Below are 17,951 nucleotides of genomic sequence, written 5' to 3'. Positions count from 1 at the left end.
AGTAACTGATGGGGGATTATTTAGTTTTTTCGTAATTTATGTGTCAATAGAACTTGTACCTGTAAATTAATATGTAATACATTTTCACACCGCGTCATAGATAACTTATGGCAAAACTGTAAAAATTCTTTCTTTAGCCAAGGTTATACATATTACTTATATATATATATTATTGCAGGGGGCTTCCAATGGGGGTCAAAACAGCACACTGCACAAACACACAGTCGCACATCCATTACTGAGCAATTTGAATAAATTGATAGATTAGTCAGCCTACACCGCATGTCTTTGCACTATGGGAGAAAAATAAAGTACCCAAAGAAATCTCCACCAAGCACACACACACACACACACACAGACCAGAGACAAAATTCAAACCCATAACTGGGGAGGTGAGAGAGAACTATGCTAATTACTGTGCCATCGGGTATATTATATTCATATTCATATTATGCCATATGGTGGCATGGTGGCGTAGTCATTAGGACTGTGACCTTGCACCTCCAGGGTCAAGGGTTAGATTTCTGCCTCGGGGTCTGTGTGCGTGGTGTATACATGTCCTTCCCATGCTTGGTAGGTTTCCTTCAGGTACTCCGGATGCCAATCCATCACAGGGCACACACTCTCATAGTCTGTCAGACACTAGTGTAATGGCAATTAAACATTTAATCTACAATTAGTGCCTTTGAACTGTTGGAGGAAACCGGAGTACCTGGAGGAAACCCACTAAGCACGGGGAGAAGATGCAAAATCCATGCGCAAGACTTGGGAATCGAACCCAAAACTCAACCAAACTAACCACTACGCCACCGTGCCACCCCTTATAATGAATAAAAAAATAATTTTGGAATGCAACCTGTAAATTTGAAGCATCACTAAAATAAAATAAATGAAATATTTCCTACAGGTCCCTGCTGATGTTATGATTTATATTGAACATTTGCAGTAAAAAAAAAACAAAACATTTTTTGTTAATGCTCGATATCCATAATAATCTCAGCAGTTATCTGTAGTGAAATATTTCAGTGTTTTTTTTTCTTTTTTAAACCCTACAGATGTTAATGGGAATGTTAAGGTTTTTAAAGTGGGCGGGGCCACGCACCTCACGTGTATAAAAGCTTCAGCTGCGCGTGGACGCGCGCGCTCTGAGTGGCGACGCTCCCCAAACAAAGAGCCAGGACGCGCATATACACACACACACACTCACACTCGGAGACGCACCACCACCACCAGTGCCGCAGCAGCATAGAATCACTGAAACACACACTCTCTCTCTCACACACACACACACACACTCTCACCTCTCCATCTCTCTCCCCAGTACCGTAGTGACCCTGCAGCCGACATGACGTCTAACGGGACCAGCGACATGCTGACCATCCAGTTCGGGCTCATCAACTGCGGGAACAAGTACCTGACCGCGGAGACGTTCGGCTTCAAGATCAACGCGTCGGCCACCAGCATGAAGAAGAAGCAGATCTGGACGCTGGAGCAGGACGGCGACGACTCCAACGTCTTCTTCCTGAAGAGCCACCTGGGCCGCTACATCGCGGCGGATAAGGACGGCAACGTGAGCGGGGACGCGGAGACGCCGAGCGACGACTCGCGCTTCGTGGTGACGGCGCACGACGACGGCCGCTGGTCCCTGCAGTCCGAGCCGCACCGCCGCTACCTGGGCGGCACCGAGGACCGGATCACCTGCTTCGCGCAGACCTCGGGGCACGCGGAGAAATGGAGCGTGCACATCGCCATGCACCCGCAGCTCAACCTCTTCAGCGTCACGCGCAAGCGGTACGCGCACCTGAGCGACAAGGCGGACGAGGTGGCCATCGACCGGGACGTGCCGTGGGGCGTGGACTCCCTCATCACGCTCGTCTTCCACGAGCAGAAGTACCACCTGCAGACCGCCGACAACCGCTTCCTCAAGAACGACGGCACGCTCGCGCAGAAGCCCGACAAGAGCACCGGCTACACGCTGGAGTTCCGCTCCGGGAAGGTCGCGTTCCGGGACGGCATGGGGAAGTACCTGGCCCCGTCCGGACCCAGCGGCACCATGAAGTCCGGCAAGAGCACCAAAGTGGGCAAGGATGAGCTGTTCGTCCTGGAGCAGAGCCACCCGCAGGTAGTGCTCACAGCAGCCAACGAAAGGAATGTGTCCACCAGGCAAGGTAGGCATGGGCACATCACTGGGCACATCGTATACCATCACTGGGCACATCGTAAACCATCACTGGGCACATCGTAAACCATCACTGGGCACATCGTAAACCATCACTGGGCACATCGTAAACCATCACTGGGCACATCGTAAACCATCACTGGGCACATCACATACCATCACTGGGCACATATAAAATTGCATATATATATATATATATATATATATATATATATATATATATATATATATATATATAAAATATATATATATATATAAATAAAACATAGGATTATATGTGGATGGATGGTTATACTGTATATACAGCTACATCTCATTGGTCACATCACATTATGCATGGTTGCAGCTAAATATACATGTGTGTGTCTAGATAGATTAAAGCTACATGTCACTGGTCACATCACATCTCTGGTCGGTTTATTCATTATGCATGATTCAGCATAAACCCATAATGTATTATTACCCAGATTTAACTTCTACACCACCATAACCCACCGAGCCATGGATGTCAGTCATCCTGATTCCTTTATGATTATACTTTATCATCCCGTTCTTAATTATAGATCCTGTACTCCATTCCATGGTCTGTGGTCCCTCTGTAGAACCAGAACTCTTGTGCCAAAGAAAAGAAAGGCTACAGCATGCAGACATGCAGAGTTCATTTCAGATGTGAAAAGCTCACATCTGCAGATATTTAAAATAAAAAAAAAATAAAAATGCTGAAGAATTTTTAAACATGTTCTCCATTGCCCCCCCCCCCCCCCCCTTTTTTTTTCGTTTAAAGCCATGGGTTGGACCACTGCATAGCAGCATCCATTTTGTATTTCCTTTCTCCCTGTCTTCCTGTGAATATTGAGATGGCAGGCAGAGAATCTGAGCCGCTGGCCAAGCGTCAGCACTGAGGGCTTGCCTGTTTTTCATGGAATTCCACAACTGCTGCGTTGGTTGAGGATCCAGTTTGGTGTAATTAAATCTGGAGTGAAAGCAGACGTTACAGTAGACTCGGAGGAATATAGTCGGCTGGCGCGAGGCTGTAATAATGGATCTGATTGTGTTGAGACATCTCAAATGTAACAAGATGTCATAATGTTTGGATATGATGACCCCTGACTCCTCCCCTCCTTCAGGGTCAGCTCGTTTTAGGGCCGAGAGGCGTGTGAGTTACAGTGAGCCATGTGTGCACCTAGATTTCCGGTCTTGGGCCTGGTTAGTGTTCAGGGGCATGGTTGGTAGTCCTGAGCCAAAAGCAAGCCCGGTCCACGTGTTCTCTGCATGACAGAATGGAAGAGGGTTGCCTTTGTTTCTCAGGAGTCTTTCGTTTTTTTTTTTTTCCTTTTTCTGCTGGTGATGTGAGGGACTGCTGCGGTGTGTGTGTGTGCTTCATGCTTTAGAGGTTTATTGCCACACACCCACATCTGGCTTGAATTAGGAACTTCATCTTGTAGAAAGTCATCTGCAAGCTTAGCCAGTCGTCTGGAATCAGTGCTTTATGTCCCTCTTGAATAAGATCCTTACAAATAATTTAACTTGTCAACTGCACTTAAAGTTTTTTAGTCATCATGTTCACAGGGGTTTCAGTTTGTTCTTTGTTTGCCAGTTTGTGATTTGTCTTTGGAGGAGGCTGAGATTTTCTTCCTCAGGCATGTGGAGAGTGGTGTGGTGGAGCTGTGAGAGAGAGAGAGTGAGAACAAAGGCGATGTGAGCTGGCCTTGGCTGCCTGTGCACCCCAGCTGCTCGACCTCGTAGGCAGCCGTGTCCGTCAGGACAATGGCGCCTGCCTTGCAAGAGCAGCCGTCTTTTCTTTTAATAACAGCGACTCGCTGTCTGTAGCGGTCTGTCATTTAGCTCAAACGTTAGCAGATTTACCTCTTCCTCATCCTGCTGTTCTTCTCTTGCAGTGCCGTGCTGATGCACCACGAATACGGAAAAGATTTCCTGCATGCTTTTGTTCTAACATATTGATAACATCTGCAGCACTTTTCACACTGCTGGCGAGACAAACGTTTAGCCGAGTAGCTTTGTTAGGAGCAGCAATACCCTCCCTGTCCAAATAACGCACATTTAACCCAACGCTCTCATCTGTTGTGTAACGGCAAACGTCTCGGTTGTGTCTGAAGCCACCCTTTGAGATCTGATTGAATAGCAGCCTTGCTCCCCTGCTCCAGTTGCCATGGTGTGGATGGATCAACTGGGCATCTGTGTGTGTGTTGGGGGCAGGGATGTGTCAGTCAGCAGCTTACAAAAATGTCTGCAGAGGAAGTTTGCTGCTTGGGTCCCTAAAAATGATGAATAACATACTCCCTTTTGGTCAGTCCCTGTTTTAAAGCAAGTTTCTTTTTACAGATTTTTTTTCCCACTCGCAACCATGTGGTTCTCATCGCGGTCATTTATTTTCCTTGCTCGTTCAGGCTTGCATATTTCAGTTGGAAATTTAATCTTGCTTTCCAGGGGCCAGGCGCCTGTTCGGTGCTACTAAACCATTGAGTGGTTGGACGTCTTGGTTGGGTGTCCATGCAGGGACGGATTAGTTAAGACACAAGAAGAGCTAGTTTAAGTTTAAAATGAATATAGTGTGTGTGTGTGTGTGTGTTGCTCACCCAAAAGTAACCTACATTAGCTCATCTTCATGTGGGGGTTCGGCAGGGAATGCATGACTCATACATTGTGTGTCTGTAATTGCAGTGTAATGATTTAGGAGAAGTCTGCATATAACCCGGTGCTCTGCTTTTTCTTGGTCTTTTGTAAACCGGATGCATTCTGCTAGACTGAGTCACAGCTGTTCTGCCAAGATGCTCAGTGGGAGACATGAGATGGGCCACAACTCATGAAGAAGATTAACTCTTGTTTAGTGCCTGCATGCCTCTGTATTTAGGAGTGAAACAAAAGTGTTTTAAACTTGGATGCATTCAGCGCAAATAACCGTTTAAATCCGACAGGAAATCTTCCCTAATCTCAGAGATCGGCTTTTGTTACAGACACGATCTGCTCATTTAAACCGATAACCAGAACGAAGATCTAGCTTATCTGATCAGATGACATGACCTTTGATTTATCCTGATTAACAAGACTTGATGTCCCCCTATCAGGCATGGACCTGTCCGCCAACCAGGACGAAGAAAGTGATCAAGAGACCTTTCAGATGGAGATCAGTAAAGATACGAAGAAGTGCGCTTTCAGGACCTGCGCCGGAAAGTACTGGACCCTCACCGCCACCGGCGGACTGCAGTGCACCGCGTCCACCAAGTAAGTCCTGGGCAAACGGTTCGTTTCATTGGTCTGTGTAACATAACGTCCTGTTCCCTATTGAAGGCTGGGTAAACATCACAGAGGCAAGAGCTCCAGGCAGATTGTTTCTGCGAAAGCTCTGGCCTTGATTTGTGTGTTTTGATCAATATGAACATGTATTTGTGTAGCCTTGTATAGAGCGTGTGATGATTATTTGTGAAGCAGTTTGTTGTTAAAGTGCTAAACAAATAAACTTGAGTTGAGTGTAAGGGGTGGGTGAGGATTAGTTGGAGTGTAAGGACGATGCACGCCAAGGAGAAACGTTACAGCATTCACTGTTACCTCTTCCTTTTTATTTTTTTTATTTTTAATTAACTCTGGATTCAAATTTTATTTTTCACAAAATAAAAGAATAGGAAATTCAGAAATGTGGGACAGTAAAACGGTTTTATTCTTATTCTGGACGATCATACACGTTTATAACTTGTCTCGTCATTTCCTCACAATCAGGACGGCAAACTGCTATTTCGATATCGAATGGCGAGGCAAGAAGATTACCCTCCGTGCCGCCAACGGGAAATACGTGGCAGCCAAGAAGAACGGGCAGCTAGCTGCTAGCATCGACTCCGCCGGTGAGTTCTGACCTCCAGCGTTTCAGTAATGTGGTGAAAATGTCTAAAAAAATGTTTTTATAAAAATTGGGAACAAAAGAGCCATGCTAAAAAAACTCACACGGCTTCAATCCCGTAACCTGTTAATGAACCTAAAACCATCATTATGGAGTCGCTTGCAGAGGAACGAGCAGCGCTTGGAGAACGCTGTGGAATGTTCTCACATGGTGGAACGCAGGCGGTGTACAGGGCAGGTTCAGGAAAAAGAGATGAGAATCTGCAGTAAAAACAAATCGTCACAGTCTCGACAAGTTCACAGTTCATTCCATCATCTCCTCATTCCTCTAATCCTTTTTAAAATTCTTCTCCAATTATCCTTTCTTCCTTCCCACATTTCTCCTCCTCCTTATCCCTCCCTTTCTTTATCTGTTTTTCACTATTTTTCTTTCTCCTCCCTTCCTCATTCTTTTCCTTTCATTTTTCTTTTTCCTTTCATTCTCATTTTTACCTTTATTCTTTTCTGACTCATTTTTTCCTTTCTCCTTCATTTTCCTTCCCTTCGTTCTGCCTCTCTCCCTCATTACTCTCAACCTTCAACTTTTTTTCTTTTCTTACCTATCCTTCTGTGTCGTTGTTCTTTTTTTCCCCTCCTCCTTTCTTCCTTCCTTTGTTTCTTGGTCTGATCATTCATTCACTCTCTTCTTTCTTTATTCTCTTCTTCTTCCTATTCATAATGTTAACATTGACTTGAAAAAGTCCCAATATTTTGAAATACTAAATGAATAGAAATAAAGGAGGGAAAAGAAAGGAAGGAGAAAGAAAGGATGCAAGTAAGAAAAAATTAAAAGCAAAGAATGAAAGGGAAAGAAAAAGAATGAAGAGTAATGAGATGACTATGTAGGTGTTCAGGGTAAGAAACGTTCCCATAAGTACCTTCTTTCTTCTCTGTAGGAGAGACCGAGGAGTTCCTGATGAAGCTGATAAACAGGCCGCTCATCGTGCTGAGGGGAGAGCATGGATTCATCGGCTGCAGGAAGGTCACCGGGACTCTGGACTCGAACCGATCCTCTTACGATGTCTTCGGCCTGGAGTTCCGCGACGGAGCCTACAGTCTCCAAGGTGAGTTCTTCACTCGTTACATCTGACTGGAGATCCAAGAGTGTGAAGGTCTACAGTTGGGGATTGTTCAAAAATCTGTAACAAAGCATTCATTGTTTTGAAGAAATAAAATAAATAAAAGGCTTCTGATGGTGTGTGTCTGGTTAGATTCCACTGGGAAATACTGGATGGTAGGAAGCGAGTCTTCGGTGGTGAGCAGCAGCGACACCCCGGTCGATTTCTTCCTGGAGTTCTGCGACTACAACAAGGTGGCCATCAAGTCGAGTGAAGGAAAATACCTGAAAGGAGACCATGCTGGTGTTCTGAAGGCCAATGCCGACGACCTGGACAGCTCCACTATGTGGGAGTATTAGAAGTGCTCTAGTGACCACCGTTTATTTTGTATTTTTCTTTTTGTTTTGTTTTTTCTTTCTACATATTAAATATGTTTTTTGTTTGTTTTTGTTTCTCACCATGAGCACAAGTGGGTAGGAGAGTAAAAATGAAGCTTTTTGATGGTTTAAATGGACTCCATGATCTATGATATGATATAATAATGAAGACTTTCCTCTAAAATACAGTAAGCATCTTCATACTCCAGCATTCTGGTTCTGTGGGATTAGTGGCGTTACGCGGGTTTCGTTAGCCAAAACTCGGTATGTGTCGTCACTCGTACAGTTTCTAGGGGCTTCACTGTATCAGCTCCCCAAATTTTTGTATACCGTGGTAACTAACGTCTTGTGATTTGTTTAAATGAAATTTCAACTGGAATTAAGATTCGCTAGCGAGTCCGAGGAGAAGCGTGTAGCGAAGTGTTCTCACCGGTTTGCTGGATCTCCTCAGAGGGAAGAAAAAAAAAAAAAAAATGTTGGCTGGGTTTTTTGCGATCCCTTTCCTTGTCTTTGCACAGTTCTGTAAGAGCCTTTCTCTTTGGATATGTTGTATGTTAGGAGAATGTTGTGTCTCCCGACGCCTTGTCGAGCCCTGTGAGTGAGGATTAGGTCTTTAGGTCGTTCCCCTTCTCCACAATTATTGCCAGGAGTTAGAATATCAGTGAGCAGACGACTAACGGCAATATTTATTGGTAGTTGTATGAATGTTGATGTCTGACTGTTCAGCCGTACGCGGTTAAAGTGCGTCCTTTAACCACTGGAATGTCCTGTTCTCGGCACTGAAGACGCTGACCTGGTAGTTTAGCTTTTTTTTTTTTTTTTGACATATGGCGACGTGTGTATTGGAACCTTTTTTTTTTTTAAATGTGCCATTTACATTTCATTTCCCTGTAAAATCAAACTGTGAAGAGAGGCATAATGATACAGCTCTTCATTTAATCTCTGGATTCACATCCTGATGCCGACAGGAGAGGAAAGTGTTAATGCTGCATCTGAAAGGTTTGTTAGTGTTGTTCAGATACAAGGCTGATGTTTCTCATCTGTTTGATCCAGTATGTTGTTGCAGGTTCAACGCTATATTTATGGTAAATTAAGACCGACCTGGACGGGTCAAAGCAGAAGGGCGTGTCTTCACTGCGTTTGGAGGGGAAGGAGGGAGGGGGGGGGGTTTAATCTGGAAAATGCGCTAAAAACTCTTAAACTGGAAGAAAAACACAAAATGTACAAGTTTTTAGTTAGAAGGCACAGACATTATCATATACCTTTTATCTACAATTTGGAGGAATAAGTGTCTACACCAAACACACAAAATATATAAATATATATACAGAGAGAGATCCTATTATTAAATGTATATTTACTATTAAAAGTAATATCTAGAGAGAGCATCACTAATGAACCAAGAGTGAGATGTGACCAAGACCACCTGATTTGGTTTAAATTATATTATAAAATTCTAATATTATCTCGCTTACACTGTGTCAGTAGTTCAGTCTGACACGTGCACCAGTCGACCCCAAATCAGGTGCTTGGTTCTGTTTAGAAAAATCCTGGAAATAATAATAATACTAACCAATGGCGCTGGTTCGGTGAGGACGGTGCAACCGCATGAACACCGTACATGTCATTAGTCACATCTAGATATGTAGAGTAAATTAGTTTGCAAAATCATATAATCTGCCCCTACAGCAGTAGGGTTTGTGATCACGCTTTCATACAAGGGAGTGGTAATGACTGTGCCTTACTGGTCATACTGGAAATAAACACAACATTCCACATACATACTATACTTTGTAAAACTTTACTGACTTCCTTTTTTTATATTGTTTTGATATTATGGTTGCTTTTTTTTTTCCTCTTCATGTGCCATGGGTACAAAAAAAAAGATAAATTGGATTATGAAAACTTAACCTGTGGGTTTGTCATCATTTGTTCTCCCTGTACGTACAGAGGCGGAGAGACGCATCAACAGATTTGGTTATTAATAAAGGTAGAACCATTAACCATATAATGGTAAGAAGACATTAGGAACATGTGTGTGTGGAGTGGCTTAGTCAGACAGCTGCCCTCTAAACTCACTGATGTATGACTGGACCTTCCTGAGTTTATTTTGGAACTCTATCCAGTGGAGCTCAGGAGCAGCGAGAGCAGAGTGTTTCCACACGACCCAGATTGCTCCTGAGAGCAGATTCTCTTTTTTTCTCCTCCTGCTTTTCTGGCCACTGTTCTGCTCATCAATGCAGCCTTTGTGTTGCGTTATTGCCGGAGCCGCAGTTGGCTCGTGATTTCCAAACTCATCCGTCACGTCCTTAATTAATACCCGACTAATCACAGTCTGTTACGCGACACATCCACATTCATAATAATAATCGTTTTGCATTGCGAGACTTTATAAAGCCTTAGAACTGTTCCATTTAACTCTGAGACGTTTCTGTCCACGCGGCCTCTTCCCCTCCTCCACCTCCACCTCCTCCTCCTGCACCGGGGAGACGCCTAACCCAATAAAGGAGCACCCACCAGAGCGGGCCTTTAATCTGCTTTACTGTGCGCTGAGACCCAAAACAGGCTGTGAAATGTTAGTGAGGTTAATGATCAGAGCCCCCAGGGGTCCAGGCTCCGCGCAACATATGCGATATACATTAGTGACGGAGCGCTTAATAGGATACTTATCTTATTAAAATATCGATGTAGGCAAGAAAACAGCCTACACGAGCGAGTGGTTTACATGCGAGCATAAATTTAAGTATATTTATAATTAAAATGACTCGACTTGTGTTCAGTCTGTAATCTTATCATGTGCATGCTGTAATAAATCAAGTGTTTAAAGATAAAGCCGGAGCGTGCCCGGGTAGGGGGGGGGATAATAATACTGAAAGGGTTAAATAATCTAGAGGCAGGCTGCCATCATGGGGTAAGGTTTCCATAGAAACCAAGAGTGTGTCAGTTTAAGAGGCTGTGTGTGTGTGTTGTATGCATTCTAAAAAGAAGGAGGTGGTCGGTGTTGGAAACAGACATCTCGCAGTAATTATCTCGTTCAGTCTCGATCTGGATATGATTATGATTTCACAAGACTCTACAGTCTGTACTGGTCTTTAATTAGTGTAAATCAGGAGCACAGATGGAGTTCAGGTGCACGCTGTATCCATTGGTTTTGGATTTACTCGATCGAAACAAAGCAAATAAGTGAGGGACAGTCAGAGCAGCCTGCATTATTGTATTAGTTCAGTGAAGTCCAACAGGAAGGGAGGATCAGCTGTCCATAAACTGTTCCAACTCAAGGGCCTCGAAAAGAAAAAAAAAAAACACTATCTGAAAGGGTGCCAAAAGTTTTTCCATTATGCAACTGGACATTTTCAAAACACTACTAAATACAATCAGACAAGAAAGACAAAATGGTAAGACAAAAGGGGGGACAGAAAAGGGGGAACGTGAGGAACACAGGAGCCCATGTGCACGCAGACACACACACGGTCGTCTTCACACTGTTTCTGGGTCGAAGGAGATCCTTCAGCTAATGGCTGCATGAGAAACGGGCAGCAGCTGCACTGATCACATGTCTGACCCCAGGAAGTTAATCAAAGACCGTCATGCTACATCTGACCACCCCCTGAGGCGCCGCGGCCGTGCATCACCAGCATCTCATGACCGTTAGCACAGAGACGTCTCCATCTCCATAATGGACATTAGCTTTATCTGGCCAAAGCATCATTAGGAAAGCATAAGATGGTCACGAATAGAGGCCATGTGGCCCGTGGTGGTGGTGGTGGCCTCATGGCCATGTGGCCCGTGGTGGCCTCTATACGTGACCATCTTATGCTTTCCTAATGATGCTTGGGCCAGATAAAGCTAATGTCCATTATGGAGACGGAGAAATACAAAAAGGATAAAAAAAAAAAAAATAAGCACTGCCTTTAGGGTTCCTAAACACAAACATAAAAACTGCAGTTACACTTTATTCACACGTTAGACTTTCAGACTTCCTTAAAAGAAAAGGAAAACACATCTCTCGTACACGCTTCAGGAAGAGAGATCAGCATTACGCCTTATGAACATAAACTGGAGTTAATGAAGCCACAGACACGCGTGCCTTTAACGCTCATAAACCTCACGCTTCTTCACGCCAAGACATAAACTTTGGTTTAACAGCTTAGAAAACCGAGACAGCTTGCAGGATGAAAGGCAGGGCTCCGGTTTCAGGAGGGTCTCGGGCTGTGGGCAGACGGTCAGCAAGCTGCCAAGGAGCCTCAGGAGCTTCAGGAGCCTCCATACCTGCAGGCGTGACCTCGTGACCCCACCAACAGATGGAAGTCAATAGTGTCAAACTGAGCCACCGCATGGTTACGATCAAACCCAGCTCCAGGTCCGACTTAATCTCAGAGACCGAGTAACCTCATCATTATGGTTGTTGAGTTACTCAGATTTTGTGCTGAAAAGCGTTTTAATATTAACGAGGTGATACACTGATCAGCCATAACATTAAAACCACCAACACCACACCTCCGCCTCCTCAGGGCGTGGCTCTGCAGGACATCTGGTGGTGTCCAGTGGTGTCTGGCATTTAGTACGAAAGTCTACATTAATGTATTTTGGTGAAAATTTTTTAAAAAGTGAGATATTTTTTCTTTTTTTCCTCTCTGTATATTTGTTTCTAAATACATAACTATGAATATATAACCAAAATATATTCAAATATTACATTTGCAATACCACATTGGTTAGACACACCTTGGCATCAGAACCTGTTAGTCAGAAAATTCAAATATGACCGTACACACCAGGTCAAAATAATAAAATTAGAATTTTTCCTATGATTTCATTAAACAATTTGGCTGTAAGTTTGTGGTCACATGACCGTCATGTTCACACGGCTCCGACCGAAATCCCTAAACACCCCTCTGCTGGAGGGCGGAGATCCAGCAATCTGTGCCTCGCTTGTTCTTTATCTGGGCCCTGAATGACGGGGCTGTTCACTGCAGGGACCCGGGGTCGGCCTGGAGTCACATGACACAAACATCAGTAATAAGATTTTCTGCTCTTACAACAGCTCAGCATTGTTTAATTCTCAAGTCAGATTGGTTTTATATAAAACACACCAGATCTTCAGAGGTAGAGCTTTGGAGTGGTCAGCGAGTCTTCCTTCACGAAAAGCTTCCAGACAGAGGACTCGATGGTTTCTTATTAACATGACAAGCTGGGTTTATCTGATCTTATTAACTTTAATAAAGAATAAAAGCTTTATTAAGGCTGAAAAGAGAACAAGGTTTATAGCTGTTAGAACAGAACAGGAACTCGGTCACATTAGAAGTAGCCGGCTGAAAAGCAGTATATGTTGTTTATTAATAAAATAAAGTGGTATAAGGGGAATAAAACACTCAGGGATGTGCAGTTATTGAGAAATATGAACTTTTTGAACGGTAATGAAGTCCAGTTGTGTATCGAGCCTCATGGCATCACTACAGCGCTGATCATTTTCATAAAGCATGTCATGTTTCAGTCCTCACACAGTAACCAGGCAACCAGTCACGCTTCCTTGAAATACAACTTCAAAGGAAGATCAGACAAATATGCAAAAAAATAATAAAAAAAAAAAATCATAAAAACTAAAGAGAAACAGTGTAGGACTAGATTCATCAGTGATCAATGGCAGGAAGAGGTCTATAAAAATAACCATATGGGGAAAACACCTAAAAACCCCGAGCAGTATTAGTCAGAATGGTCGTTAGAGCGTTACCGGTTTGGGCTGGACATATGAGGGTGAGTCAAAAATTATCCGCACTCTGGCGGTGCAATTTATTTGAATTAACTTTTTCGTTAATTTATTTTTCGACATAATATTTTTGCTTTTCAATACACCTTGTTCGGTTTACAAGCTTTCGTTTTCCCCTCATTCAAAAAGTCTGAGCTGTGAGCTACGAATGCACTGCTGTCTTCACTCGTAGGACCAAACAGGTGAAAGTCTGATGGCGTGAGATTAGGACTATAGTAAGGAGCTTTAACACCACAGAGTGTCGACAGTGTGGCGCAGAAGTGTGCGGACGTGCATTAAGATCACAACAGACCTCAGATATCGGTGCTCTGTGTTTACTCCGAAGTTTAGAGCACTGTTGATTGTTGAACCGTTTTCCCGATGATGTTCCAATACCTTTGGCCCTTGGAGAATCACAGAAAACTGTAAGTGTTGATGAATTTTCCAGCTGATGGTCGACTTTTGAACTTTTTCTCGGTCAGTGATTGAGGATGTTTCTGTTCCATACATGCCTTTTACTCTCAGGCTCGTAGTGATGAATCCGTGTCTCGTCACCAGTAATGATTCTGTTTAAGGAACTTCCACCTTCTGTAGAGTATCGCTCCACATTTAGTTTACAGATATCCAAACACCTGCGTTTATGCTCTTCAGCACCAGATACACCTTCAGACTGTAAAGAACGATTCCATTTTTGCTCACACTGCAGTTACAAATGACTAATGTAACTAACACACACAGGTGTACAGCAGCGACTGGGGAAACAGGAGACTTGAACGGCTAGCGCTAATAACAGGAGTGCGGATCATTTTTGACTCACCCTCATAAGATTTATTTTTAGATGCCTGGGCTAAAGTCGAGGAAAAACAATAAAGGAGAAATTATAGAATTTTTTTTTTAAACAGATTTAATTGCTTAAAAAATCTAAAGCTCACAATTTTTGTACTCCTAGATGACAAGCCTTAAAAACTCATCATTAAGAAATTACTAGTAGATGTACAGTGTCTTTATTTCAGGTTTTGTTTAAATTCCTTTTTTTGATCTTGCTTCAAAATAAAAACTATAAATGGGGGAAAAAATACCCACCCAATATATTTTATTCAAAGGAAAAAAAAAAATCATTTGACAGATTATTTTGTGTGCATGAGCATAATGTGATTTGTCCACAAATAATAATAGGGTAAAGAAATAAAATGAATTAAACAGGGTAAATTTCCTTTGCAGTTTTTTTTTTTCACACATTAGAAAAGGAAGAAAAAAAAAAATCATAAAAAAAAAAAAATCAACGTGAATAGAATAAGGGGCCGAGGTTATAGGATAGTAGATTCTGGAGCAAAACATGGTTTTAGTCCAAGTCTAGGTCTCAGCATCACCGAGTGTTCAGAGACCCCTAAAGAAGCGATGTGGAGGGCCATAGTGCATAGGCATGTTGAAATCAAAGTTGGCGTTGGGAACGTTGTAGTTGAGAGGAGGCAGGTTGGGTAGCTGGGGCACGTAGGGGGCGGCGACGGGCTGCAGGAAGAGCCGCTGGGGGCCGGGGAGCAGCACCTGAGGGAGGAACAGAGGGGGGCGCACGCCCTGCGGGGCGGCATTGGGAGGCGGAGCGTGTTCCGCCCGTGGCCTTTTTGGAGGGGTGGGTTCAGGGGGAGGACCCACTCTCTTACCGGTGGAGTCTGAAGCAGAGCAACATCATGAGTCATCACTACTAATGTTACATCACAAAGATTCCAAAGGTATAAAGAGAAGATGTTAAAGGGTAAAAGGGTCACCTGACTGATTGTTCTTCTTGTTCAATTCGGCTTCACCCTCCTTCTGGATCTCCTGGATGATTCGCTCGTCATCTTGCTGAAGAGAGAAAGTTAAAAATTAACAACAGGAATCTGAAGAAAAGGAACACACACACACTCTTCACTGAAGAGAACAAGTCTGAGGTTTCGTTGAACGGAAACAGAAACGCGACTGATAAACCTGAGGTGCTTCATCTGAAAACAGAAAAAAAGCCACACGAACACAATGCGACAGCGCAGTGATGCTAAATCCAGTCTGTGTGGGACAAGATGATGCGCAGAGATAATCAGATAATTAGCGCAGTCGTATCCAGACAGAGTTTTAACAACAAGGCCGGTTTCAAAAATCCGCCCACACCTGACACTTAGCTTCGGGATCTCGAATACAGCGATCTGATTAGCGATCTTCATGTCTGTATACGTGTAATTCCGTACACTTGTTTCAGGCAAACGATGAACAAACGCTCATAGGACCGTCCGAAAAATTATAAATTATACAAAATGGTGAAAACACAAATTTGTATTTCACTTTTCACTATGCGTCCGTATTCTAAAAATAATCTAATTGAATTTAAAAAAATCCGGTCGCTATTCATCAAACTGTTATAATGTGCGAGTGATCAGAGCTCATCCATTACACAGGCAGCTCAAAGCTACAGCGCTAACGTGCGCGGACCTCTGGACTCTCGGGGATCACCTCAGAACATAAATTACATGCAGTGTTTACTTTTTGTTATACAACAGTCACAACTCAGGAGGTAAATGAGCCTGGATGTATACACACTGCTGTCACACAAGCATCATTCATATATAATAAATATAAAATAATATATATATACAGTGAGGTCAATAATTATTTGATCACCCTGTGACTTTGCAAGTTCTTTTACTTAGAAATCATGGAGGGGTCTACAATTTTCAGCATAGGTGCATTTCCACTGTGAGCGACAGAATCTAAAAAGAAAAATCCGGAAATCACATTGTATGATTTTTGAACAGTTTATTTGATCACTTGCTTATCAGACAGATTTCTGACCCTCAAAGACCTGTTAGTTTGCTGTTAAATAGTCCATATGCTTCTTACGGAGCCACTCCTTGGTTTTCCTGGCTGTGTGCTTTGGGTCATTGTCATGTTAGAAGACCCAGCCACGACCCATCTTTAATGCTCTGACTGAGGAAAGGAGGTTTTTGCCCAATATGTCACAATACATGGCCCCGTTCATCCTCTCCTTAACACAGTGCAGTCGCCCTGTCCCCTGTGCAGAAAAACACCCCCAGAGCATGATGCTTCCAGCCCCATGCTTCACTGTAGGTATGGTATTATTGGGATATCACTCATCGTTCTTCTTCCTCCAAACACGGCGAATGGAGTTAGGACTAAAAAGTTCTACTTTGGTCTTATCAGACCACAGGACTTTATCCCATGACTCCTCTGGATCATCCAGATGGTCCCTGGCAAACTTCAGACAGTCCTGGGCTGACTTAAGCAGGGGAACCTTCCGTGCGATGCAAGATTTTCAACCATGACTTCTTAGTGCATTACTGACAGTAGCCTTAGAAACGATGGTCCCAGCTCTCTTCACGGCATTGACCAGCTCCTTCCGTGTAGTTCTGGGCTGATTCTTCACCATTCTTAGCATCATTGATACCCCATGTATCTACTTAGACTTTGGCTGATTGTGGGGTACACAGGTGTCTTTATGACAGCTAACAACCTCAAACAGGTGCTGCTAATTTAGAATCATGAGCAGGGTGTAGCTGGACTATTTAAAAGCAAAATAACAGGTTTTTGAGGGTCAGAAATCTGGCTAATAAGCAAGTGATCAAATACGCATTTGACACAGTAATTCACAAATAAATTGTTCAAAAATCATACAATGTGATTTCCGGATTTTTAGATTCTGTCTCTCACAGTGGAAATGCACCTATACTGAAAAGTGTAGACTCCTCCATGAGTTCAAAGTAAGAGAACTTGCAAAATCACAGGGTGATCAAATACTTATTGCCCTCACTGCGTGTGTGTGTGTGTGTGTATATATATATATATATATATATATATATATAAATGAATGATGCTTGTGTGACAGCAGTGTGTATATGAGCAGTTCACCCTGGAACAAGCTGCACCTGAATACAGAAATGTTTTTTTCAAAGTCTAACCACTTACACAATAAATAAAGCTCAGTGGCGGTGTGTATCATGTTACTGCAGTACGTAAGAGGCCCTGCAGCGCGAACTGCACACAGAGAACACTGAATAGAGCTTAGGGAAAGACCAAGGTGAGCTCAGATTATCCTCTCCCACTGACGTGGCTCGGGTCCTGGTGCTGATCCAAAGAATGAAACTGAATCTCTGTTGGTTTAAGAGATGCGAGTGTGTGTGAGGAAATTAGGGATGTGTATAAGCATTTAAAGTACGTGCAGCACTATTTATCTTTATTAACAATTTTTTTTAAAGTCATGTCCGGCGGGGTTGTAATGAGAGTGCGTGACTACAGGGTGAGCATCGGGTTTTACTCAGGAATGGCTTTGAGCGGGCGCTCGTGTGTGTATCATTCACTAGGGTTAGGGTTATAACGTGCCAAAATATCTACAGTGAAAGTATGGCTGTAAGCTTAAATATTGAGTGAACAGTGAGTGAGTTCTTGTGTGAACTTCATATATTCATATTTATATGTTCATTATATTTTTAAACTCTAACACTTGCAAAGTGGAAAATGACAAAAATACAGACTAAAGGCGTTTTCACACCAGGCACAACTGATTCTTACCATGCTCAGAAATTAACGCTTCCCCTCCCCACTGGTCACACTGTTCACTTTGTTTTTTGATCTGAGGAAGTTAACTGCCTAATATTACTGATATTTCGGGAAAAACATCAACAATGGTGCTCTTGCGTGCCTTTTTTACTGTATCA

General features: G+C 43.1%; 2 protein-coding genes across 3 annotated transcripts in view; one reads left to right on the top strand and one right to left on the bottom strand.

The window, feature by feature from the left end:
* Positions 1-1,204: 1,204 nt before the first annotated feature.
* Positions 1,205-9,415, top strand: fscn1a (fascin actin-bundling protein 1a). The gene is made up of 5 exons (XM_053493015.1): positions 1,205-2,168; positions 5,266-5,422; positions 5,915-6,036; positions 6,967-7,134; positions 7,282-9,415. Exons 1-5 carry the CDS (start codon positions 1,346-1,348, stop codon positions 7,485-7,487), a joined length of 1,476 nt encoding a protein of 491 aa, XP_053348990.1. The 5' UTR covers positions 1,205-1,345; the 3' UTR covers positions 7,488-9,415.
* Positions 9,416-12,814: 3,399 nt separating this feature from the next.
* Positions 12,815-17,951, bottom strand: part of rnf216 (ring finger protein 216) — a 34,454-nt gene continuing 29,317 nt past the window's right edge. For both annotated transcript variants that reach the window (XM_053492031.1, XM_053492032.1), the window contains exons 15-16: positions 15,018-15,093; positions 12,815-14,921 (exon numbers count right to left, since the gene is read on the bottom strand). In XM_053492031.1, coding sequence (XP_053348006.1) covers positions 14,629-14,921; positions 15,018-15,093 — 369 coding nt within the window. In that variant the 3' untranslated portion in view covers positions 12,815-14,628. The remainder of the gene's footprint in view (positions 14,922-15,017; positions 15,094-17,951) is intronic.

Source organism: Clarias gariepinus, chromosome 3, assembly GCF_024256425.1.
Source record: "Clarias gariepinus isolate MV-2021 ecotype Netherlands chromosome 3, CGAR_prim_01v2, whole genome shotgun sequence".
NCBI lineage: Eukaryota > Metazoa > Chordata > Actinopteri > Siluriformes > Clariidae > Clarias > Clarias gariepinus.
This window is presented reverse-complemented; position numbering and strand designations above follow the sequence as displayed.